Genomic DNA, 26,904 nt, shown 5'->3' with positions numbered 1-26,904 from the left:
CCCCAACCATTCCCACCCTGGACAAGCCTCTACTGCCCCAGTGTCTGTGTCCATTGGTTATGCTAATATGCATGCATACAAGTCCTTGGTTGTTTAATATTATTGTTCTTTAAAATTTAACGGTTTTATAATGAACACAGTCCTTAACACTTAGGTCAAAGGCAAAGCTGGCAGAAACGTAAAAATGATGGCTCAGAAGATTTTTGTGAGCATTAAGTGAGTAATGTGCTTAGAACCTCTTCTGAAACATTGGTGAGTGCTACATAAGCACTGATCATTAATGTCCCTATGAAATGATGAACCTTTGAAAATCTAGTGAAAACTACAATGACAAAGTTCATCTTCTCTCCTGGAAAGCCTTATAAGAGGAAGCAGATTAGATACTATACAGTGTTGCTGCATTTCTCTACAGAATGAAACAAGTCATATTTTTGGAAGAACAGACAGCTGTATCCCATATATCAAACTGCAAATGCCATGGCAACTACTGTTTCTAGGCAATTGTGGAAGTATGTGTGTGGTCCACGTTCTATATAATAAATATAAGTGGAAAGTAGAGGGGAAAACCAAACGTTATGTGGAGGAGAAACTAAAAAGAGGAATATTTCTTAAAGATTACAAATACATGCTCCATTGCAACAGCCTTAATGACTCTGTGTAAAACTAGGATTTAAAACTCATTAAGTGAAACTAAGATAAAAAAATCTACTAACACATTTCATAAACACATGACAATCTATCATCTGCTTGTAAACCACAGTAAGTGTTAAAAGATAAAATTGGGTAAAAGATGAATAACGTCAAACATTTTTTGAAAAACAATTAAATCAGCTGTCAAAAAAGTAACACTCTGAGTATTAAATTTCACTTGCATAATACTGGATGGCAAAGTATTTCAATTTCTCAATATTTGAGTGTTTGCCGTAGAATGCAAAATGAGACCAAAGGAAAAGCCCAATCAAGATAATTCCTGACTGTGTTTCTAGCCAAAAGCAAATATCCTAAAGAAAACAAGGTACCAGGCGAGTAACCTGGGGAAAGCTGCTCTCTGATATATACACATGACTCCTAGCCACAAAGTCATACAAAATGTGCAAAAAGGAAGAATTCACCCACAGGTTCTGTGAATTCTATGTGTGATGATTATGCACAACTTCTGTCCAATTTTTTCCTGGTCTTCAAATGTAAAATAGGGTTAAAATGCTAATTTATCATCCAGGACATTCTTTGAACACTAATTTTATTAAAAGTGCTTCTCACAGACACTTGATTAGCAGATACAGGGCAGATACAGTTCTGGATTTCTGAACGCAGTTTCAATCCCAGAATGATTAAGTCATTTTCAATTCCAGTCAATGTCATTGTGTCTGACTTCTGTCATGTGTGAAACAAATAGCAACCTTATGTAAATAACTTTATACATACAATCTTACTGTATATAACTATATGGATTTCATACAATAATGCATGTGATATGACTCATGTAAATAGCAGCAGGAGCCAAGTAGGACATATGCTGGGACACAAATGGCATTTCAAATCTTTAGGCAGAATTATATCCACATAATGCTCAAAAAGTACCAAGAAAAACTGCCAGAAGATTTCTAATTGGATAGTTCTTTCTCAGAGTGAACATTTCTACAGAAGTATATTCGCCCTTATAAGGAAAAAAACACAAGGCTTGAAATCACGTGAAAGAGAAGACAGAGAAATTTAGGGACATGAAAAAGGACACTGTAGCCACAACAACTGTCTTTGAAACATATTCTTTAGGTGGATAAAATAATTTTAGATGCAGTAATTTTTTTTAAAAAAAAGGTTAGGATAAATTATTTTACTAACTTGGGTCTTTATTGAATCCTCTTTGGAAACTGCACAATTATTTGCAAATTTAGCTCAGAAAATCAACAGGCTTTCATGTTAATAGTTTCAGTTTAAACGACCAAAGCACTATCCAAATACTTTAATTTGCCAGTATCAAGAAATGCCTTAGAAGACTGAGGCAAATTTTTAAAAACAGACATCCAAAAAGCATAAAATAGATTAAATTGGCAGGTTTTTTTCCAAGCTACAGATAAACTGCCTTATCCATAAGCCTATCTAAGGCCAACATAATACCAATGACTACTTAAAAGGACACTAAAATGAAATAAAAGCTCAAAATGAATAAAATTGATTCATTACTGTTATTTATCTCTCCAGCTCTATTATTTGGCACTTCACTCACAAGAGGTAAGCATTTTATATTTCTAATATAATGTAACTATTTCTAGTATTTTCTTTCTGCTTTATTAAAGGATGCTTTGGGGGAGAGGGAGTGGTGAGATTAGAAAAATCAGAATGCTGTAATTCTGTTTAACAGCGCACCCTTGTGGTTTACTTTGTAAACAATAAAAACTACAGGATATAAATATACCCAATATTCTCCATAGACTTGGAAATCATTTAATCATTTTTTTCTAGTTATTTTTTCCTAGCCTGCCATTATTTTCAATTATTAAATAGGTATAAAATGTCTATAATGATAATGACTATGTTTGATTGAAATGTAAAACAAGCAAGCAGTAAAATAAAATTCACCCATAAATTTCTTGAATATTTGCATCTGGCTACATAAACAACTTCAATTCAGAGGGCAATTTAATTTATATGCATTATGTAATATATATCACATTTTAGTTATTGGTCTTTAATCACTCAATACAACCTTGCCAAAATTCTGGCTTTTATGTAAAATCTTAAGGAAAATATTGCCAAGAACTACCTGGGCCAAATTACTATAAAGAAAATATAAGCAATTTTTAAGTTATCTAAGTACTTCTGAAAATTTACCATACATACATATAAAATACTAAAATTTAGTGATATTATGTGTGACAGACATTCTCACTGTATATACTATACCCAGCTGCGTGGAAGCAATGCTAAAAGTTTACTTATCAATTTCCTTGAACACATACTATGTTACAGAATTTTGCTGGGGAACACAATTCCTGCCCTCTGGTTGGGAAAGAGGAAAGGAAGATAATTAACAAAGTTTTAAACAATAACATAACCCTAATGTTTATATTTAGAGGATGGGGTACTTACACCATCCCATATTATGTTACATACATCAATGAAATATTATGTAGCCTTTGAAATGAGGAAGCCCTTTATGTACTGATACACATCCAAAATACACCATTCAGTACCAAAAGGTGAATTATAACATAGTGCATAATATATGAATACATACACAAGGAAATGTTATTCACCCATGAGAAAGCAGGAAATCCTGCCATTGTGACAACATGGATGGAGCTTGAGGACAATATAAAATGAAATAAGCCAGACAATGAGAGGCAAATAGTGCATGGTAACATTTATATGTAGAATCTAAAAAAGTCAAACTCATAGAAACAGAGAGTGAAAAAGGTTGCCAGGAGGGTGGAGGATATAGGGAGAGGGTGGGGCAATGGGACAAACTTTCAGCTGTAAAATGAATAAGGTCTGAGGATCTAATGTAAAAATGATGACTATAGTTGATAACACTGATAATAACTGAAATTTGCTAAAAGAGTAGAACTTAAGTACTCTTAGAGAGAGGTGGGGGAGAGAGAGATATGAGGTGATGAATGTATAACTAGATGGTGGGAATTCTTTCACAATGTATACCTACTTCAAATCACCATGATGCATATTTTAAATATCTTACAATTTTATTTGTCAATTATGGCTCAATAAAGCTGAAAAGAAAGAAAAAAAAACAAAGGAGAAAGAAAGAAAAAACAAAGAAACAAAGAAAGAATAGAACCCCCCCCTCAAATTGTGATCAGTTTGTAAAAAAACTTTGAATGCCCAGAAAGTAACAGCCAGCTATCCAAAGTCTTGAACTGAGAAGTGCTAATTACAAAATATAAAAGTAGCAACTTGCCACATTCTTTTATTATGAAAACAAAATGTGAAAGACAAGTTAAGTACTGATCTTCTCCTTACCCTCTGCCTGGGTTTCTCTAGGATCAGACTTCAGGAGAGAGAATGAAAATGAGGGACAAGTAGGCATGGTGAAGAGAGATGGAGTGAAGGATTGCTCACTAATTGGATATGAAAAGAAAAAAAATAATAAACATCAAAGATGATCTTGAGCTTTTCAATATGGGACAAAAAAGAGTGAGTTTGATATCCAATATTCTGATTTCCAGGTAGTGATGAGTCAAGAAGCAACCATGAATTTAAACTGCAACAGGAAAAATGTTGGAATTGGAATTACAAAGTTGATGCATTAGTTTCTTAGGGCTGCCATAACACATTACCATGACTGGGTGGCTTAAAACAACAAAAATTATTCTTTCACAGCAGGGGTCCTCAAACTACAGCCCGCAGGCCACATGCAAATACAAATATTGTATTTGTTCCCGTTTTGTGTTTTTTATTTCAAAATAAGATATGTGCAGTGTGCATAGGAATTTGTTCATAGTTTTTTTTTTTTAAACTATAGTCCGGCCCTCCAACGGTCTGAGGGACAGTGAACTGGCCCCCTGTTTAAAAAGTTTGAGGACCCCTGCTATAGAGTATCTATGTACCAGGCAGATGCCAGTATATCTCCCTGAGACTCTCTGAGTAAAGTAAAACACATATATCCAGTTGGAAACTCATGAAAGTGACACAAAGATTGTGTTGCTGTTAAAGAAAAATGTTCAAAAATGAATATTTCCATTCCTAATAGATACAAGCAAAAGCCTCCAGTTAGTCCTTATAGACCAGCACTTTACGGTTTACAGATGACTTATTTTCTTGAATGTGAAAGCTACTTAAAATGGATATATTTACTCTTTGAAAAAAAATCTTTTATTGATTTCAGAGAGGAAAGGAGGAGAGATAGAAACATCAATGATGAGAGAGAATCATTGATCTGCTGCCTCCTGAACATCCCTTACTGAAGATTCAGCCTGGGCATCTGCCCTGACCGTGAATGAACCTTGACCTCCTGTTTCATAGGTCAACACTCAACCACTGAACCATGCCAGCAGGGCAATATATTTATTCTTTACTGCATCATAGAACTGTACATATCTAGAGAACCTCTTCCCAGCATTAATCTTACTAGTGACTACTTATTCACCTTATTGCATATCAGTAACTGTTACTAACCTTATTAGTAGCCTATGTGGAAAAAGACAAGTAGGTAAGAGGAAAAATAGATGGTCTTGTGCCCAGCCTGAAACAAAACAAAACAAAATTCCGCACCTTATCTGTCTCATCCACACTCATGGATTTCATGACACCATAAGCTGGCCTCTCCTGGATATGAGCGAGGTTCTGGGGGACGCTCTGAGAGGCTGACATCGGAGGCAACGGAGCCCGCCTCTTCTTGGGTGCGTCCGATGGCAGGGTGTTCGAAATGTATGTCTTGGAAATGGTATTGGACCTTGTAAAAGTTGGGCGATTATTACTCACTAGAGGGGTCGCTGGGGCACTTGCAGTCTAATAAAGAATGAGAAGACAAAATCTCTATGTAAATTCAAGATAAAAAATCACATGTAATTAAAAACAGATTCGAAGAATCTTATAAAATGATAAATAAGGAAATACTTACTTGATCCCGCTTTTTCTTACTGCGCTGAAAAAAGCTGAAAAACTTTTTATTTTCCTTCTCCTTCATAATGTCGAAGTTTTGTGATATTTGGCAGGACTCTAAAATAGAAAAAGAGGGCCTTTTTGTTCATCATATATGTTCATTTCCAAGATTTCTCACAATTACTTGCCTTTGAAAAATGTGTTTTGTTATAAAAGCTACTCTTTATGGTCCACTATGAACCATGTATTCTTCTAGACACCTTATATCTTATTCAATTCTCAAAGTAATGGGTAAATTTAGTATTATTGTTTCTATTTCACAGTGGAGGAAACTAAAGCTTAGAGAAATTAAAATACTTACTCAGGGTGAATAATCAAAAAATTACAGAGCTATGACAAACTCAATTCTTTGTAACTTGAAAGTCTGTGTTCCATAAATAATTACCAGCATTTTAAAGTACAAAGCTTCAAATTAAATGAGATATAAAATTGCTATATACAATTTGTCCCTTTGTTTATTTTGAACTATATTTTTGTGTCAGAGCTAAACTATGATAAAATGTTTTATTCTCTAAAACATGATTCATTATAGTTTCTTAAATGTTTCATAATTCATTATATGTTTCATAAATGATATTCCTTTAATCCAATAGTTCTAAACTAGGGGTGATTCCCCTGCACAGCCCAGAAGATATTTGAAAATGTTGGGGACAATTTGGTTGTCACACTGAGGGGTTAGGGTGAGGAGAATGTGTTATTGGTATCTGCTGGGTAGAGACCAATGATGCTGCTAAACATACTACAGTGTCCAAGACAGCCCCTCAACAACATAGAATTACCTGGTCCCAAATGTCAATTGTAGCAAGATTAAAAGAAATCACACTTTAATTAGAATGACAAATTTCAAGCCTCAAGGTAACATATGTAATGCTTCACTCTCCAAAAAGTCTTTCTGAATGTCAATGAAAGAGCCTACACCCAAAGACAAGTCCAAGAGTGCGAAGTCACCTGGCCCAGATTGTCTTTCTCCCATTTCCCACTAATGGGAACTATGATTGCTTAAGAATGATTATTTGTTGATATCAAAGATGAACCTGTAATATCTAGTCATACCAGAGAGAAAGCAATCAAAATCTACTGGGGTGGTTTTAAAATAACTCAAGGATAAATCTCATATGGTTTCTACTGGCAAAAGTCCAGACAATTTGGACTTAAGAATAACTCAGCACCCTGGCCGGTGTGGTTAAGTTGCTTGAGTGTCGTCTTGTTCATCAAAAGGTTGCCAGTTCGATTCCTGATCAGGGCACATGCCCAGGTTTTGGGTTTTGTCCTTGGTCTGGGAACATATGGGAGGCAACCAACCGATTGATGTTTCTCTCTCTCCCTCTTGCTTCCTCTCTCTCTCTCAAATCAATAAAAACATATTTAAAAAAAAAAATAACTCAACAAACTGAAACATAACACATATATTTAATTCCATGCATTCATAGTGATACAAAAAAAAGTAACTGGTCCTCATTGTTCATCTTTATAGGTAACTATTATTTTAAAAACTAATGAAAGGAAAGAATCACACTCTCCTGCCTTTTTTGAATGAATTCTACATAGATAGACAAAAAGCCAACATGGGGAAATTTGCCTTTTTAGAAATATATCAACCAATAATTAAAGGAATGTTTGCAATAGATAATGACCATTTTTCAAATCTTAATTAACTACAATAGAGCAATAATTATATATGGCTAACATAAAAAAAGATAACTTGTCATTATATGTCTGCAAATGGAACTACACAATACCACCCATGAAATATTCTTGCCAAAAATATCTCAACAAGATTCTAGATTTAACTATCAACTTATAGGAAATAAGATAGGGAAATATGCGAAGTGGCATCACAGGACACAATTAGCAACAGTCTGAATGTGGGGAATTCTGTAAGACAAATGACCTGGCTTACTCAATAAATAAATTGAAAAAATATTTGAATAGAGAGATAAGGAGTGGAGATCTGTAAATTTTTAAAAGCATCTCTACTAAGAAACATATGGGCTTTATGGTAAATCACAGTGTAATCTCAGTGACATAGGAAACAAAGTATTATAACTAGAAACTGGTGGGATATAGGTAAAGTAGCAGTTAGAAGCAAATATATAGCCTAAATTAAAATCTTATATTTACCAATTATTTAGGGGTAAATGTATAGTATTTTTACTTAAAAAGGAATGTTTAAAAATTAAATTATAACAAAGTAGGGCTATCCAGGAAAGCAATAACTACTAGTAACTTAATGCAATATGCCCTACTAACATAAGGAGAAATATATTTCACAAAATAAAACTTTATAAATCTGATCCTTCAAATCTTAAATAAGCAATATGCATTTGCTACCATGAGTTTATTGACAATGCTAACAACTAATAGTAATTGATCTGTGGTAGCACACCATGGTTAAAGATTTTTTACATGCCTAATTTATTTCTTGGAAGAATTCTGTGAGGTAGATATTGTAAGTTATCATTGTGAGTCCCTTTTCTAAGTTGTGGGATGTAAAGAATGGAAGCAGGCAGTATCACCCCATTACATATCTGAGGACCTAGGTGACCGGAGAGTTTGAATAATGTCCAAAACACATGGACATTAAATGGTACAACTGAAACTGATTTCCATTTAAAGAACATTTTTTAATGACTTTTTTTTTTTTTAAGGACTGCTACTATTTCATTTTAAGATAGAATCCTCCACTAATTGAATGTATAAATACACAATGAAATTTAGTTGGAAGAGTAGATGGAAAATTCACATACTGGTACAGTGCAATAAATATAACCACATTATTTCATATAGTTATTTTTTTAAGTATTTTCCAGGTGCCCATTCATCTACTATACACACTGGTTACCCCCTAAATCTTCACTTAACGCTCTATGCCAGGGATCACTGTAAGTCACAGTTAAACACTAAGGCAAACAAGGGCTTGGGCTTACTTAGAAAGCAACTCAAATACTGTAGTTTCCTGTTTCCAGAAGAGAGTCTGTAAGTAATGGCATGCAAAATTCTAAACTTCCCGATCATATCAGATAAAGTTATGAGATGGGGGGTGGGGGGGGGAGGTATTTATAGCAATTGGACTAACCCTGTAGATTCTGACACTGTCAGAGGAGTTTTCTTAATTTTCCTATTCCAATGTCTTATGGTTATATTCATAACACTTAATACTCTGAATAAACCACATATGTTTTTGGCTGGAAGGGGTATCTGAAATCAATGCATTCAGCATTTTCAAAATGAGACCAACAAGATTATGGGATTCACTTGAATGGCAAAGGTAGAAGCAAAAGCCAAGTAAAAGTAACAAAATAAATTTTGCGGGAATAGAATCACAAAGACAACTTTTTCCAATCTCTTTATTGTCATGGAAGTAGAAGGTTAGATCCAGACAGATGAAGCTATCTGCCCTATCCACTTGTCAAATGAGCTTGTCAATTCAAATGCCTGCCCTCTGATTAACCAGTATATACTTTACATAGGAAATTTTCATTCCTTTGATTAGGCTCCTATTCATTAGGCACTAATAGTAGATAATCATACTATTATTTATGTGGACTTAATTCTTGGAATTGGGACGTTCATTGTACCCTGGAAAAATTGAAAATGGAAAAGAAAGAAGATTCTAATAATATAAAATGTGTACATTTTATTGTGCTCTTTTCTTTTCTTTTAGTAGGATGGTAATTATTACAGTAATCAACTATCTGAGCCTACTCCTTTTTAATGGGTGCAAAACTTCCAGACTTTATTATTATTGGCTATTTTTAATAAAGTTTTCACTATGAAAGGAATACATTTCCATTATAAAATTCTGTAATATAAAGAAAAGGATGAAAAGTCATCCATAGCCCTACCACCCAAAGGTAACCACTATAAAATTTTTTATGTATTTTCTTTCAGAAATTTCATGTAAAAGTTTTTTATACCTGCATTAAAAGCTAATTTTAGTATAAGCCGTTTTCCAAGTTATTACAAAATATTCACAACTTAATGGTTGCAAAAATTCTTTATGATTAATATACCCTGATTATTATGAAAAAATAGTTCAATGAAAATAATCTAAGATTCTTTCAGGGCACAACCAAACTATCAGCATTTGTACCCAATAAAGATCCTAGCAAAATCATTTTTTGTCTGAGAGTCAAGAATATATTTCTTACATTCTTAGGTTAATATTAATTTTAAAAATAATTATTTTATTAAATTGAGAAATCAAGGAGAACCTTATAAATTATTTTTCAGGAAATAAAACATGAAGATTGTCTCAGTTAAAAAAATTTTTACACATTAGTAATATTAAGAAAGCAAATAAAATTAGAAGCTTACTTTCCATTTACCAATAGAAATAGATATTTCACATTATGTTTTGTTTCTACTGATTCATATGTCTTACCTTGTAAAGATGATTTATTGGAGGCAGTAACAGAAGTGGCTACAGTGGAGGGGGTAAAAGAGGGTAAATTGACTTAAAGATGATGTTTGTTCAAGTATATAACATCATTGAGTTGAAATAGTTGTCTATAGACTTACATAAAGCACAATCTCAGGATCAAATATGAAGTTCCCTATGTACAGAAGATGTAAGTAATTGCCTCCTTTACTAAACTTTTTTTTCTCCTAATAAAACAGATTCATATTGAGTAAATAAGCTTGCATTTCTCTATTAGACATCATGCAAACCAACCTTATCTAATTTTAATACACTAAATTTTTCTTTATAGATTAATATTAAAAATTACTGGTATTTCTATTTAGAGGAATTTTGGAATTAAACTGATGCATTTTTTAAGCCAGTTAATTTTGGGTGCTGACCTTAGGAAAAAAAATTAGCAAGAAACTTCCAAATTTGAATGATAATTCGGACTCCGCAAAAATCATGGTGAGTCTACAGTAATTCATGCTTGATTAGAACCATAATGAATTTACATGTAAATTTTTTATTTTCTGCTTAAATCTCCACGCCACAAAGAATTAAGTTAAATTCCACTAAAAAAAGTATTCATAGGTAGATGGAAAAGTATAAAATGTGATGATAGCTAAAAAAGGCAAGTTTTTATTTCAATTTCAATAATTGAAATCAAATTAAAATACATTATATTTTGTTTTCTCTTCTTATTCCCAATGCCATGTATTGACTTCTATCTATAGGATCCATTTAAAGTGCCATTATGAACTTGAGAAAAACTATACATAAACACAATACACATATACATATATACACATCCTGTCAAATGAATAAAACAAAAAAGTCTTACCTCTGCTGATATCCATGGCATATAATTCTCTTAGCCCCAGGTCATTAAGAGATTTTGTCAAGTCGAGTGGCTCCTGAGACTGATAATCCTTCAACAACAGCGTATGTAACGGATCAAACTCACACTTGCTGCATATAATGGGGGCTAGTTCTTGGAGTGACGCATGTGGGCTAACTCTCACTATTGCCTTCTGCGTTTTCTTAAAGTTGATCACTACTCTCACAGTTTTCTGAAACACAGATTAAAGCCATAGTTATACCATAATATACTGAAATAAACGTTCTACAATGATGTCTAGAGTAATGAGAAATCTACAAGTACATATTCATACAATACACAGAATTTTTTATTTTAGTGTAAGATTTTTATTGATTAATTTTACTTCCTAATCCAAATCAGATTCTTAGAAACAGTTTGCTTATTAAATATAGGCTAAATTCACACCCTTGTATAGTAAAGTATTAAGTCGATTTAAATCCAAAAAGAAACGGATATTTTTGCTTTGTTTCTTAAAATATTTACTTTAAAATTAACAAACAGACATAATAATACAGAATTATGCATGTTTTATTCTATCCTTTATTTGTGGAATATTTACTTTTTAATAGTTTGTTAGATGTCAAAAAGGGGTTATTTTGTTTAAAACACTAACATTTTTTAAATTCTTTTGGAAATAAGTTAAATGAGACAATCCACGCAAAGAACTTATCATAGTGTCTGGCACATAGTAAATTACAATAAATAAACATTAGCTATTATTACTACCTATTGTCACTATTATTATTACTACTTTGGCTAATTTTAATATATTAGTAACTAGTATTAAAGTGTTCCTTATTTATATCGTTAATTCTACTAATTCAAAATTATTGAGATTTTAAGCAACTGATCATTTTAATGGAACTGAATTAAATCCTGTATATAAATAGAACTTTGAAACATGTGACCATGCTAAGTGAAATCTATAGATTGCAGATCCTCAAACTTAACATGTATTCATAAAACTGAAAAACCACATATTATGCCATGCTATCGCATAAATAATACTATCTCAGTCTAGATAAATAGCATATATATCTAGATATATAGTCTAATAACCTAATTAATATTCAACCGTCTTTTATAGAGAGCAAGTATGTTTTAGGATTGTAAAAAAAATGGTTGATGTTGTTGCTAATGAAAGAATATTTCTTGAAACCCATAAGCTTCTACCTCTATTGCTTATAAAGAACAATTATATAAAGAATTGATAATATTAGAATATTTTGGTTAAAATTTTTGCTTAAAATCCATACATTACAGAAAACTGAGCCATTATGTAGCTCAAATGAAAAATAATGTATAAGTTAATAAGTTACAACCATCACTTGACAAGTAAATGAAGCCAAAAATATTTTAATAAATTCTTAAACAAATGGCTTTCCTTTCTTTTAAGTTTATTTAGAGATAGAAGTAATGAGCCATGGAAGAAGTGAGCCCATGCTGCCCAAGAAATAAGTTACAGAGTCAAAATAAGGGGAAAGAGAGAGAGATGGAGATAGAGATGAATTTTCATTAAAAAGTTCTAAAACCTTCCTGTACATATAAAATATGTTTTAAAAGAGTAGATTGAAATACAGATGATTTATAATTGTCAGATTCTAATACTGACATATAGATCACTTTAGAGCATCTAAAATCTAAAGTATTTCCCAAATTCTACTTAACCCAAGGATCAATAACCAACTGAATCCTAAAAAAAGTTGTCTATGAAAATATGACAGTCATGTTCACATCAAATTTGACCAGGAAAGGCGATTATATTTTATTTATAATGAACTAAAGATAATGGCTGGAAAAGCAACAGTATTTTAGCCATAAGATATCAAAATATACAGTGAAATTCTTACCTCTGGTATTATAGGTGTAGGTTTTTTCTTATCCAAAACTTTTGGCCTTAAAATTACTTTCTCCACCTCCAACATTCCTATTGGTGTGTTTGGCTTAAACTTAATGGGGTTCTTTTCAGCTGACAGCAGATCGATTGTGTAACTTGATGGATTCAAGTGATACTGGGAACAGAGGAATATCAGCAAATCCATCATAGGTTTACTGTAAAACAAAAGTAATGCAGATCATAAAACAATTTCAGCAACTGTTAAAGTTGACTGAGGCACTAAAATACTGTATAAAGGTCCTATTTCCATGGGTTGAGGTACAGGTTGACAAGTTTTACTTGAGGGTAAGCAGATGGCCACTAATGTTTCCACTAAGATATTTAAATGTCAGTAAAAACAAACAAAAAAACACACAAACTATTCTTTAATCTCATAACTAGAGATATGATTCTGGCTATGGTTTTCAGACAGGAAAATGAGGCTAGGAATCTCCCTACCTATATGACAATTTTAATTTAGTACATCTGTTTTCATATGCACCTAATCCCCATTCTCCTAAACGGAGTTCCCAGGTTTCTAGCTTCTCTGGTTCAGTTTTTCCAGCGAGGCAGTCTCCCACCAAGGAAGGGTAGTTGTCTGACATTGTGTAGTGTTGGGGTCAAAAATACTTAAAGATTCCCAAACCGTCCCCATGTTCAGCTCCCTACCTCAACCTCAGCTCTTGGTGGTTGTTGCCCAACCTCAGGCCATTCCAATCTCCATAGGATAAAGAGGTATGCTTTACAATAGTACCCTCACCCCCCCTCTCTCCCCCGCCCCTACATACAAGTGGTACCTTATTATACATATATCAGGGAAAATGAATAAAAGACTTGAAGTCTCTCAGTAAAAAAAAATGTTCTCTGGAATAAGTTTTCAGTCCTCAAAATATGTTCCCTATGTCTTTATTAGATGCTTTCACAGTAATATTTAGAAATTTTATGTCCTTCTCTTGACATAACATGCTCATACATAAATTTGTTTACAGCTCAAATTTTTGCTTTGCATAGTACTTACTAAATTTCACTTAGAGGTAGACTAGCATAATGGTATTGTTGAAGTTTATGGTAACAGTACTCTATGTGAGCAAATTGAAGTTATATACCAATTCTAAACTTGAAAATGGTGCCTTCTTTTTCTGATAGTAAAAAAGGTTAAGAAGGATTAGGCAATGTCTAGGTAAATACAATCCTATATAATAAAAGCATAGCATGCAAATTGTCCCCTTGACTGGGAGTTTGGGAGTTTGGCCAGGGGGACAGGGCCGGCCAGGGGAAGGAAGGGAGGCCCTGGCCCACAGCAGGTGGCCAGGGGAAGGGAAGGAGTACCTGGCAGGCAGCCGGCAGCTGCAAGGTACCCTACCAGTCACGAATTTCATGCACTGGGCCGCTAGTATAATTATAAAATACAGTTGGTCTGGAAGAAGAGAAAGCTTTTACAGCCAACCTAATGGAACACTGTCCACTATTGCCTGAGTAAATGGTGATATGTTCAGATTATAGCTCTCTTTCTCTCTATATATAAACATGTCAAGTAATACATATGAATACTAAACTTACATTTTGAAAATCATTTCTTAAAGGTATAGTTCTTTAGAATTTAAAAAACCAAAATGTTCAGTATTTTAGAAATACACAGTACAAGTTAATAAGACAAAAGTAGCTACTGATGTAAAGTTTGTTTGTTTCTGTTTGGTTAATCCCTATTTTTTTTAATCATTTGATACCCTTTTATGTACAAACATATAAACATTTAAGGAAAAACATTTTCCATTTTTAAAAGGTAAGAACAATATAACACTCTTTATATATACTTCTTATTTAACCCTTCTGATATGCCTTAATGAATTATTGTTTTAATCTGTGACACATTAATTTTATAATTTCATAGATAGGGCCAAGAATATTATAAAAATGGCCTACTGCCTCAATCAATTTGGTCATCTATAATCAGTGGGTGAAAAGGGGTTCTACGGAATGTTACCTCACAGGGTGATTAGACCATACATTCCTAACTGGGCATATCTTTGTCTTAAGCAAGCCCTGTCCATTGCTTTTATGCATCTAGGTCTAGGTTAATACACCTTTGAAATAAGCATAACTACCTTCAGGAGAGCACACAGTCTTAATTATCCTGTAACTCAATCCCTGCCTTGCTTTCTCTCACCTTCATATAATCCTCTTTCGGTTCCCTCCTTAATTTTATATGCATAAAAGAAACTGAAAAACTGTCAATTCTCCAAAGTATTTGAGATTTTGCTTCCCTGTAATTACCACCAGTTGTAGCTTAAATAAATTTCTATAAAAATTCTCCAAAGGTTTAGATATTTCTTACACTGAGAAGTCATTGCACACTATAGCTGATTTCACGGCAAAAAGTTTTCATGCTAACACAGAGCTATAGCCTGACCTTTGAACTCAACACTACCTAAATGTTTTCTAATAAAAAATGCCTCTTCAAAAGGCAACTAATAATCACAGAACTCTTTCTGACTTTATTGTCTCATTTTATAATTCTAGTTTCAAATCTTTATTCAGTAATTTCAGAAGTCAATTTTGTCTTGAAAATATTCCCACACCCTGAAAGATAAATGCAGTAGACCAGAAAGTTCTGCAACAGACACAAATACAGATGGAATTTACTACTACATCTAATAATGGTATTTCAAATTTCTGGGAGCATAATTAAATTTTGAACAACTGGTATTGGGAAAACTGACTAGCCATCTGATTGGAAAAAAAAAAAAGGTATGTATTGGTCTTCCCTCTGCTCAGCTTCCTGTCAGCAGCATCTACAGAGGAGAGTCACCACATTCATGGCCAGGATTTTGCACTCAATAAAAAAAGCATTCTCATTAAAATACATTTAAATGCTAAAAAAAAAAAAAGAAAAAAGTTATGTATCTACTTTATTCATTCCTACACTATAGCAAACTCCACATGGACCAGATATACAAATATGAGGATACAACCCGGGGGGGGGGGGGGGGCGGAGGACAGAAAAGAAGTCCATCTTCATGCAACGTGTGCCCCAGAACACTGCCCATAGAACTTTCTGCAAGGATGGACATTTTCTCTATCTGTGCTGTGCAATACAAAGGGCTCTCACCGCATGTGGCTATTGTGAATGAGAAAGGAATTATGAAGTGAATCTGACAAGCTCAGTGACCAAAGGTAACCTCACAGGGTGACCTGAACATAAATTACTAACTGGGCAGGTCATGGTGGGTAGTCACGGCCCAGGCCTATAACTTCTTTCATAAAAGGTTTATCTTTACCTAGGCAAGTCCTGTCCATTGATCTTGTGCATCTAGATTAACAAATATTTGAAATGCCAGAATAATCCCCTTTCCCAGACCCCTCTAACCATCCTCAAGGGCACACATGATCTTGTTGCCCATAAACCATCCCTATTTACAGTAAATGTTCTCTCCATTTTACTTTTTAGCCAGTCAGATTTCTCCCTCCTTAATCTACCACCAGTGGATTTCATGTAATCTTCCTTACTTTCCCTATTTTGATCCCAAATGCATAAAGAGAACTGCTAAATTGCCATTCTCCAGAGAATTTTGGAGATCTTGCTTCCAAGCAAGTCCTCAGTTTGGCTCAAATAAACTCATAAAATTTGTTGTATGTTTGAACATTCTTACGTTGAGCAGTTGAAATACACTGACCTAGTGGACTAACAAGCTGAATATTTTATTTAATTTCATTTCAATTCAATTTAAATAGCCACATGTGGTGAGTGGTCACTATATTGGATGGACAAGTGCATTGATTCTCAAAGTGTGATTCATGGACCATAGCATCAGTATCCTGGGAAACTTGCTAGAAATGCAAATTGCCCAGTCCCAGCCCAGATCACTGATTCAGAAAAGCTGTGAGTGAGGCACAGCAACATGTACTTTGACAAGCACTTCTGCTAATTCTAATGCATACTACAGTATGCATACTTTTCTCTAGAGAGAAAAGGATAAAGGAACAAGCCAAATATACAGAATATCAGGTAATGATAAATAGTATGATGAAAAAATAAAATAAGGAAGGAGGCTAGGAAATGTTCTAAATAGAAAGATACCATTAGAACAAAGACCTGAATGGAATGAGATATCTGTGGAAAGTATTCAAGGCAGAGCTAACAAATGCAAAGGCCCTGAAGCAGAATTGTGCTCTACATGCTTAAGGAAAAACAGAAACCAGCTACAGTGAAGACCTAAGAGCCTGGTGAAGACTTAGAATTTTACTGAGTTAGAAAACCACTGAAGAGTTGTGAGGGGTGATCTACTTTACATTTTAAGAGGAATATATTGTGATTGATGTATTCAGAATAGCCTAAGGGAACAGTTAAAAGCTATTGCAAAAATGTAGGTGGGAGACGGTGATGACTTAAGACTAGTCGGGTTCCATGTATGTTTTGTAAGGAGCTGATTAAAGCCAATGCAGGAAGAAAAGGGTAAGAAAATGCAAGAGACAGGAGGAACTAGCCAGTGGTAAAAGACCAGTACTGCAGGGACACCACAAAGTAACAGGGTTGCTGGCCAGTGTTGCTCAGTGGTTGAGGATCGACCTATGAACCAGGAGGTCATGGTTCAATTCCCTGTCAGGGCACATGCCCAGCTTGCGGGCTCAATCACCAGTGTGGTTGTGCAGGATGCAGCTGATAAATGATTCTCTCTCATCATTAATGTTTCTATCTCTCTCTCCCTCTCCCTTCCTCTCTGAAATCAATAAAAAATATATATATTTTTTTATTACTATCAAAGTGGCAGGGTTGCTAAAAGGGCAACAGGAGGCCTGAAATGTTAAGTTATTGGCTATGTGATATACTTACTAACTTCTCTTTGGTGGCCCACAAACCATCACCAAAATCCTGGTAGATTTGGGAGGAGTTAAATCAAGAAAAAAAAGAAGATTTAAAAAGTTAAAGACTAAAAAATAAGAATCCCAAAATAATATATATGTAAGGTTGGGGCCAGAGGTGACTCTGATAACATAAACCCTTGGGAATTTACAATAATATTATACAGGGGTTGAACATTCCACAAAAAGTAGAATAGGGGTTCCAGCCAATTATATCAAGTCCTTAAGGAGCAGAGTGACTTCAAGATGTTATCAGGGTTCCATTTATACCTAGATCTGAATTTCTCTTTGGAAGGACCACCTTTTAGCAATGCTTATTCCCAGGGCCTAATACAGAGTGAGGCCAATGTCATTGAAGGAGGAATTTATAGGAACCAGTGATTATTTATCTCTAGGTAATTCTGCTTAAGCATCCATGAGTTGAAATACACAGCAGACAATGTATAACTGAGATCTTTGTACAGCATCTGACACCAAAAAAAAGGCAAAGTTTTTTAAAAGAGGCTCATATGCTTTAAAAAACATATAGTTGTGAAAGCTGTGTTTTGTTTTGTATTTTGGTTTTTATTTATTTATTTATTTATTTTTTAACAAACTTGATTAGTAGCCTTGTTATGTCTGAAGCCATGACATCTTTACAGAGGCGGGACATAAGCATTAAGTCAGACTAAGAACTTTTCCAAAACAGCCTTGGATCAGTTCAAATGCTTGAAGTATTTAATTGAAACCTCAGCATTTGGCACAAAAAGCACAGATGACCCTGACCTTGATGATTTTGAGGGTTGGAATTACTACCTACCTCTGCCATAAAGGAGCCATAACACTATCAAAGTAGCACATTAATATTTAAACTGACCTTGCATTCAACTAGTCACAAAGTGCACCCACAGAAAATGAACTCATCTCTTGAGGATAGTTATTTAGAACTATCCACCCAGATGCCAGATTACTTCTACCAAAAACAACAATTTTGGTTTGTGGATAATTATTAGGAGCTGATGCGCCTAACAGAAGTTGGCCAGCAGTTTTGACCACGGGATCACCACAGGAAGGATGCTTGTTTTCCTGTTTGCTAAGGCAGGAGCACAAGCCTGCAATCCACCTGAAACACGAGCCAAAATATTTACAGTTGAAAAGGATTGGCTAAACTAGATCATCACTTCCTCACTGAGCTAAGAAACAGTCTTCCTTCTCTATACTACCACATCATTTTGAATTTTGGTTTACTAGCTTACTTAACAGGGTCTTCTTTGCATTATATTATTTTCAGATTTTTTCTAATTTTTTAATAATATTTTTTATTGATTTCAGAGAAGAATGGAGAGGGAAAGAGAGATAGAAATATCAATGATGAGAGAATCGTTGATCAACTGCCTCCTTCATGCCTCCTAATGGGGATTGAACCTGCAACCTGGGCATGTGCCCTGACCAGGAATCAAACTGTGACCTCCTGGTTCATAGGTCAATGCTCAACCACTAAGCTACACCTGGTGGGCTATATATTTTTTCATTTGTAAAATAATGTTTTCTTGAAAGGCAGATTGTTTAAAGACTCTTTAAAAATTCTTCTTGGAAATGGAGAAATCCCTATGAGAGCTCCCACTTCCTTTTAGAGGTCACATGACCAGATGATTAAGAGCATATATAGAATTAAGAAGCAGTCAAGATTAGAATGTTCTGTCTCCTAAAACTGTACTCCTTCAGCCACATGGTACCACTAGTCAGGATGCAGGATGGGGCAGATGGTTTCAACAAGCTATAGGCTATCTGCCACAATTTTACTTCATAGATTGATGACATCACTAAATCACCTCCTAAATCTGCTGGTGATGCTTTCTGCATTTGTGAGGGTATTCTTGTCCTAGTTTTGGTACCTGCTACATAAGACTTCCGCTTTTGTGTTATAAAGATCCCATTCATTGGGTATCAAAAATTCAGGTGATGGTTCACCAAAGAGCTTTCAGATTAGCAAGATGTACAAACACCTGCCTTGGTGAATTTCCAAACCCTGGAGGTGTTTAAGCAAAGTCACTTACCAATATGGTGGCTATGTAATTTATCATTCAGTCTGGGACACCTGAGAGTGAAAGGGCACTATTAGTAATTACTCTGGGATAATAAGTACAAATAGGAACTGTCATAGGAAAATGAGGATACATGATGATAAGTACTTATCATGAATAGGTGAATTTCAAGCATCTGATAACAGGGTGAACTCTATGAATAAAAGTATTCCTTATTATGATTCTTTAAATCTGCCCCAATATATAATAAAATATTTTACACACTTTCAATAAATCCTCAAAACAATTGAGTTGAATTGGTTTAATCGGTCCCGTATAAATGCATACTGACAACCCAATTATACTTAAAAACGATAGTATGGAGATTTTTAGAACATTCCCTATTGTTACTGATGTTTATCCATCTTATGCTAACCCACCTAATTAGTAATGAGTTCAAGGACATGTTAAACAAAAAATGACCCACACTGTTTTAGTATCACCTTGTAATTTTTCAAAGTCTGCTTTTTTCCAATAGGTGGCACTCTACTCCATGTAAAATGTTCTTCAGCTCATTTGACTCAGAGGTGCCAGTCAAGACCTTGTAAGTATTAGTCTCAATTTACTATCAAACAGTGCTACTGAACAAGCTAATCAGGTCACAAGTCATGTGCAACATATCTCCAGGTCATTTTATAGGCAAAGGCCAGAGAGTTAAGGTGACTTGCTTGAAGTCACAGAACAAGATATGGAATCAACCATACCTGCGATTTCTAACTTCAAGTTCTATGCTTTCTTTCTTTGTGTTTCATTCGTGGCATTCTCAGATTTGCTCAAAGTGAAGCAAATCCCTCTTCATGGTAGGAGCATAAAAGAGAGAAACCTCCTGTTTTGCACTGTGTTACTTCTACTCCCTCTTGTAGGAGAGAGTGTGCCAGTGTGGCCATAGAATGCTCTCCTGTAGGCTAACAGAGATTAATGTCAATCTTTTATCAAGTTTCCTAAATTGAAATTTATTTAAAATTGTCCCAGAGAAAGAGAAAAGAGGAAAAAGGAATGAATAGTTATTCAGTGAGGAATGATCACATACTGGGCAGACACCTGACTATAAGGTAGGACCTAGGGTGATATAAACATGTACCCACAAAATTCCTTGTTCTTTCTAGTGTCTAAAACAGTTTAGCTCCTGAGATCCTTCAACCTAATCACCCTTGATGTCAAGATACATAGAAATGCCCAGGAGATTTTAGGCTGGCACAGTAGCCACCCTCAATGTAAGCAAAGGATTGCAAAGGCAAGACGGCAGACACAGGGTGACTCTTGGTCATTAAAGCAGCAGTATCACTAAGCTCTCGTACCAAAAGATTGGTAAGCCAGCAGAAGACTGACAACCTAATTCAAGATAACAAGTTTTTAATTTTCTCCTAAGCATAAAGTCTATTATCACCTCTAACCTTATTGTGTTCTCTAATCTGAATAAGCTCTTTGGTAAAAAAAGAAAAACCTCAATGTACAAATAAGTGGATTCTCCCAAAGCTAATGCTGGGCATTCACATTCTCACAGATGGAACATTCTGAGCACACCTCTGTGTGGTTTACATAAGATGACACAGGGACTTTCTAAAAATTTCCCCAAAAATATATTTTGGAAAAAAAATTCTAAAACGTTCAATGAAGCATGTATGTTTTCTAAATATTTATTTTAGTGTAATGTTGATACTATTCTTCAAAGGAAATTCATAGGTATACCATCAAAATAAATATAATATGCAAGAAATATTTAAACAAATTCAGAAAAAACGTTCTCAAAAGTTTATATTAAAGATCCTTCACAGTGACGGGAGAAACGCTTATCAAAGAAAACCTTATGCGTTTAAACTTATTTAAAATTCCTCTTCCCTAGTCCCTGCCAACCAATTCCTGCATCATACTGTTGAAATGTTTCCTTTTCCATTTATAGTAACAAAGCCAGGAAGAAATTTAAATTATAATCTATGTCATGGGGCTTCATATTAGATAGCTAACATTTTTTTCAGAAATAGACTATATTTATCTATTTAAGCATTTTTGTTGTTGTCATCACTCAATATTGAGGGTTTTTTTTTTTCCCCCAAACAATGGGTCAGCAGTAGCTGCAATATTCAAGATACCCCAAATCAAAGTCTTAAAATATCCCAAATCACACTCTAAAGTATCTAGAATACCCCCAATAAATCCAGAATCAAACTCCTAAAATATTCTAACTCACACAACCACTTATAATAATAAACAATATTAAAAAATTAGTCATAGCATCCACAAGTTGTCATTTCTGAGTTAAGAAACTACTAGAGGCCTGGTGCACAAAATTCATGCACAGTGGTGGGGGGAGTCCCTCAGTCCGACATCCCTCTTGCAATCTGGGACCACTGGCTCCTAACCGCTCACCTGCTTGCCTGCCTTATCGCCCCTAATTGTTTGCCTGCCTGTCTGATCACCCCTAACCACTCTGCCTTGGTCCCCACCGCTGTGGCTTCATCTGGAAGGACGTCCAGAATGACTTCTGGAAGGTTGTTCGGCTGTCTGGTCTAATTAGCATATTATGCTTTTATTATTATATATTAGGAACAAAGTCTCTAAATCAAACCCCCTCTTAAGAACACTGATATGGTGCTCACTTTGGCAGAACACATACTAAAATTTGAATAATGCAAAGATTAACATGTCTGCTGCACAAGAATGACACGCAAATTCGTTGTGTTCCACACTTTTATACAAATGGCTAATCACAGGGTTTTACACCTGAAACTAATATAACATTGTATATCAACTGCAATTTAAAAAATATTCAAAAGAAAACACTGATATGAACAAATTCTACTCTCAGAAAACATTTGCAACCTTAAACAAAATTTAAAAAGCAATCAGCATTTGGGGCATTTTCATTTGGGGTATTCTTGCCTTGCTCTCTACTTGGAGAAAATGTCTTTGTGAGAAGAACCTGGGAAAGCAACCAGAGCCCATCTAACTATCTCTTCAAGGCATACCATTTAAGTTGCTACCTCTGTCTCCATATAAAGGATTAGGGAAACAATAATCATTTTAATGAATTTATTAAATGGCAATTACATTGCATAAATATGTGCTAAGCACTATGAAGAAAGGTAATATTGTCCACATGTATCTTATGGTTTATTCAAGAAGATATGACACATATATTAATTACAGCATAGAACAATATATGATCACCATCAATAGTATATAAAGTGTCAAAATAGTTTGAAAGTCATAGGTAACAGTTCAATCTGGGGAGATCAGGGAACCTTGATATAAAAGTTATATAAACTAACTGGAAAAAAATGTGGGTGGTACAGTACTCCACATGAAAAAAACTTTCAAAAAGGCGTGCAGGTGGAAAACAGAGAGTATTTGTAAAACAAGAGTCATGAGGCTGAAGTTCAAGATATTTAAAGGGGAGTAGTGAAGGAAAAGCCTATTTAATTTTGGAAGAGACAATGAGGTTTACACTTCTTTAATTTGGTATTGAATTACTATCCCTGCACAGTGTGTGTGTGTGTGTGTGTGTGTGTGTGTTTAATATCAAAGATAGTGCCACAGCACTAACTGGTTTGGCTCAGTGGATAGAGCATTGGCCCGAGGACTGAAGGGTCTCAGGTTCGATTCTGGTCAGTTGCAGGTTAGATCCCTGGCACAGGTTGGGGTGCATGCAGGAGGCAACCAATCACCAATCAATGTGTCTCTCTCACAATTATGTTTCTCTCTGTGTGTCACTCCCCCTCCCTTTCACTCTCTCTAAAAAATCCATGGAAAATATCCTCAGGTGAGGATTAACAACAATGAAGGATAGTGCCACAAACAGAGGGGTGGTTAGAATAATCTGAGGGTGGAGGGTAAACGGAGAGAGCTCAGGGTTAAGGAAAGAAGTTCTCAATAGAAAATAAAAGAAACCAGTATGTGCCAGGCACTGATAGTATTTCATTTAATCCTAATGACTCAGTTATAAAACATTTTTATAGATAAGAAAACTGAGGCAATTCAACAAGAGTTGGCAGCCCAGAAGTAAAAAGCTGATTGATGAAAAGTACTCAGATTTAGGGACCAGGAAGGCAAAGCTGCTGGAAGATGAGAAAAGAGAGGAAAATCTACAGCCCCTGTAAACACAAAGGTAATGGAAATGACTATTGCAGAATCCAAGTTAAATATGAAGAAAGTGCAGCAACCTGAAAAGCAGTCATAAATTAGACTAAATAAGGAGGATGAAGAACAAATAACTAAGAAAGAGAAGTGGATAACCCAGATGTCAAAAAGGTTGTATTCAAAGAGGGACCCTAAGATCTCAGTAATGGGACAGCTTTCCATGTTGAAATACCACCATCCTGGGGGAGGGGTGGTGGACTATGGGTGTAGATACCCAGAGTTAAGGAAACAGAAGAAAAGTTGGCTTAGGGTAGCATGTGGAAAAGGCAACAATAATTATAATGGTAGACAGGAGAGAGGAAAACCATGATTCTAATACTAAGGTCACTGAACTTAAAAAAAAAAAATCTAAAGGATGCAGAAGACTGATAGCAGAGAAGATGACAAAATAAACACCTGAGAGGTGCATCCGGGAAGAAATTTTGGAGTGCTGATAATGAAGCTATTGTTACCTGTCAGCATCAGTGAAGAACCAAGAAAAATGCTGACTTTTTAAAACTTACTTTAAATTCAGAAGAAGAAAAAAAAAAAGAGGAATTGCCTTTATTATCCCCAGCCACATCCATTGTCATTATTTTAAAACCAGGGTAACGGTATTGTTTCAAGGATTGAGGATGATGGCCATTGTCTCAACTTGCAGGACACCTTCGCACCCAGAAGAGGCTCAACCTGCAGGTGATCACCTGCATCTGAGGTAGAAGTTACACGTTTTTCAACCTCCTAAATATGGTTCAATGTGTGATCTCCCAAACTGTTTTTAATACAAAATAATTGGCAAAATGCAACTTACTTACATTTAATGAGAATTTAATACTCAACAGAGTATTGTTTGCCAATGCTGAACTTTTCTATTTTCATGTACTTTCAATAATTTGTAAAGTTATGCATTGCCTTGATGATAAATTTTAAGATTAAGGTTCTACTGAATGAGTTTCGTCTAAACCACATTGTAAGAATGCAATGCCCAATATGTTGCTTACTTATTCTTTTGGTCCACAGACACACACACACACACACACACACACACACACACACACACACTACTAAGATCAAAACTGCTTAAATTCTAAAACAGGGTTCTTGATAACAAACGGTGGTTAAAGGTGAAAGGTGGAACAAGACCAAGCATACAACTCACGTAACTTTCCACTTGAAAACGAAATGGAAAATTACACTTGGTTTTATTCCATTTTTCCAACTATTATATAGGTATTAAAAATGTCAGTTTCCTAAATCACATCTTCACTTCTTACTGGGTTACAGTTTAGTTTTATATGGCTAGCAAATTTATCCACAGTTTTAGGAATTAATTAGCCATTCAGGGGGAAAAAAAAATACTGCTTGTTTCACAGATAGATTTATCTGTTTTGATAAATAGGAGATCATTACATTTTAAGAGTAGTTAGTAACTTCTGCAAAATCAAATTCAGGGAAATAGCTTAAAAGAAAAAGCATAATTTGGAGAGGAAGAGAAAGGGTTTTTTTTATGGGTCGCTGGCTTGCTTTTCTAAGTCTGACTTAGAAAATCAATACAACTGAGAACTGTTCCTCTGGGAAAGGCTATTTTTAAAAAAACATACTAAATGACTAACAACTATAAAATAGTTCAAAATTTTAAGAGTCAGTTGACTGGGATGGTGTAATTCATAGTACTGATATCAAAACATTGTTAGAAAAAAGATAATACTTTTAGCATTTTTTAAATAACCAAACTGAGTGATGAAGTATTTTGTCAAAGAAAAAAAAAATCAAGAAATATACAGCAGAGGGTTTGAATGACAGCAGAAAGGAAGTCCTGGCATTTCGCTAGCTCCAGCATACCTGCCATGAACAGTTGTAGATTTGATAATGTCCCCAGGTAGAACCACTGTGAGTTCAATGTCTTTATCTATCATACTTTCTTTCTGTTCCATGACGAAAGCAAAGGATTCTACAGCATCATCAACTGGAGAGGCATCAAGGTTTTTGGTCTCAGCTGGAGGAAGGGGTGCCTTGGCTTTTGGTTTTCTCCTAAAATAAAAACAATGGCAGAAAATGAAATATATGTATTTTCAAAGTAAATTCCTAATATGGTCTAATTTAATAAAAACACAAAATGTGTGTGCATATATGTTTTTCACATCTAGAAAAAAAAAATGCACCAAAATGTTAACTTAGTTTAATAAGAATAATGAAAATAAGGATTTTTTTTTTTGCCTTTTTTGCCAGCACTTTTTTTGTTGTTGTTCTCAACAATCTGCCTATATTACTTGGTAATAAAAAGAAACAAAATAATAATGAGGAGATTGATATTTGCCTCCATTAACTCAATTAATGTGTGCTTACTATAGCAAAGCAAAAGTATACCATTTTCTTTGATGAGATAAATTATACTGTCTCTGGGTGGAGATCAGTATCTCCATCACATACTCATAATAGCTCTTAACTTTGTGCCTTTCATTCTATTTGTTTCCAATTGTGTCTTCTACCTCTCTATGCAGATAAACCCTACCTACCCTTTAAAGTCCAGCTGAAACCTTCTCCCTCCTGCCCCTTACACAGGCTCTCCCTATAGATTGCATATAACGGATTCCATAAGTGTAACATATTTTTCTAAAACATGTTGTTATTTCCCACTGCACTTAACAATAACCAATAAAGTCTGATTGGTTATTTGATAAATTATATTGCTGTTTCAATGAAAAATGTTACAAATAATTATTTGAGTAAATATATTTCAGTGCCACTTACTAGAATAAGCCTTTAACAGATTTACAACAGAAATAGGTAGTATACATCATGAAAAAATTCACATGGCCAATTCAATGATTTGATGGGTTGAAAAAGTGAAATATAAATATAAAATAACTATAAGTAATGACACATATACTTTTTAAAGTACTTCAAGTTAGAGTTTTTTAAAATGTTACCTTTATAAAAGGCTGATTGCTTTTGGAAAAACAACTACTACTGCTTTCCATTCAGGAAAAATATAAAATTTTAATTCCTCTCACTCCCCATTTTCTAGGCAACAATACAAATCAAACAAGTAAAAGGGCTTCTTTGTTAGTAACTACATAACATC

General features: G+C 34.6%; 1 protein-coding gene across 1 annotated transcript in view; it reads right to left on the bottom strand.

The window, feature by feature from the left end:
* The window catches only part of COBLL1 (cordon-bleu WH2 repeat protein like 1), a 148,387-nt gene that overhangs the window by 35,112 nt on the left and 86,371 nt on the right, over window positions 1–26,904 (bottom strand). The window contains exons 2-7 of the mRNA XM_081095325.1: window positions 25,662–25,850; window positions 12,755–12,956; window positions 10,866–11,094; window positions 10,004–10,042; window positions 5,579–5,676; window positions 5,230–5,466 (exon numbers count right to left, since the gene is read on the bottom strand). Coding sequence (XP_080951451.1) covers window positions 5,230–5,466; window positions 5,579–5,676; window positions 10,004–10,042; window positions 10,866–11,094; window positions 12,755–12,956; window positions 25,662–25,850 — 994 coding nt within the window. The remainder of the gene's footprint in view (window positions 1–5,229; window positions 5,467–5,578; window positions 5,677–10,003; window positions 10,043–10,865; window positions 11,095–12,754; window positions 12,957–25,661; window positions 25,851–26,904) is intronic.

This window comes from Myotis nattereri (genome assembly GCF_964212035.1).
Source record: "Myotis nattereri genome assembly, chromosome: 7".
NCBI classification, from domain to species: Eukaryota; Metazoa; Chordata; class Mammalia; order Chiroptera; family Vespertilionidae; genus Myotis; species Myotis nattereri.
The sequence above is the reverse complement of the archived record's forward strand: the minus strand, read 5'-3'. Positions and strand labels throughout refer to the sequence as shown.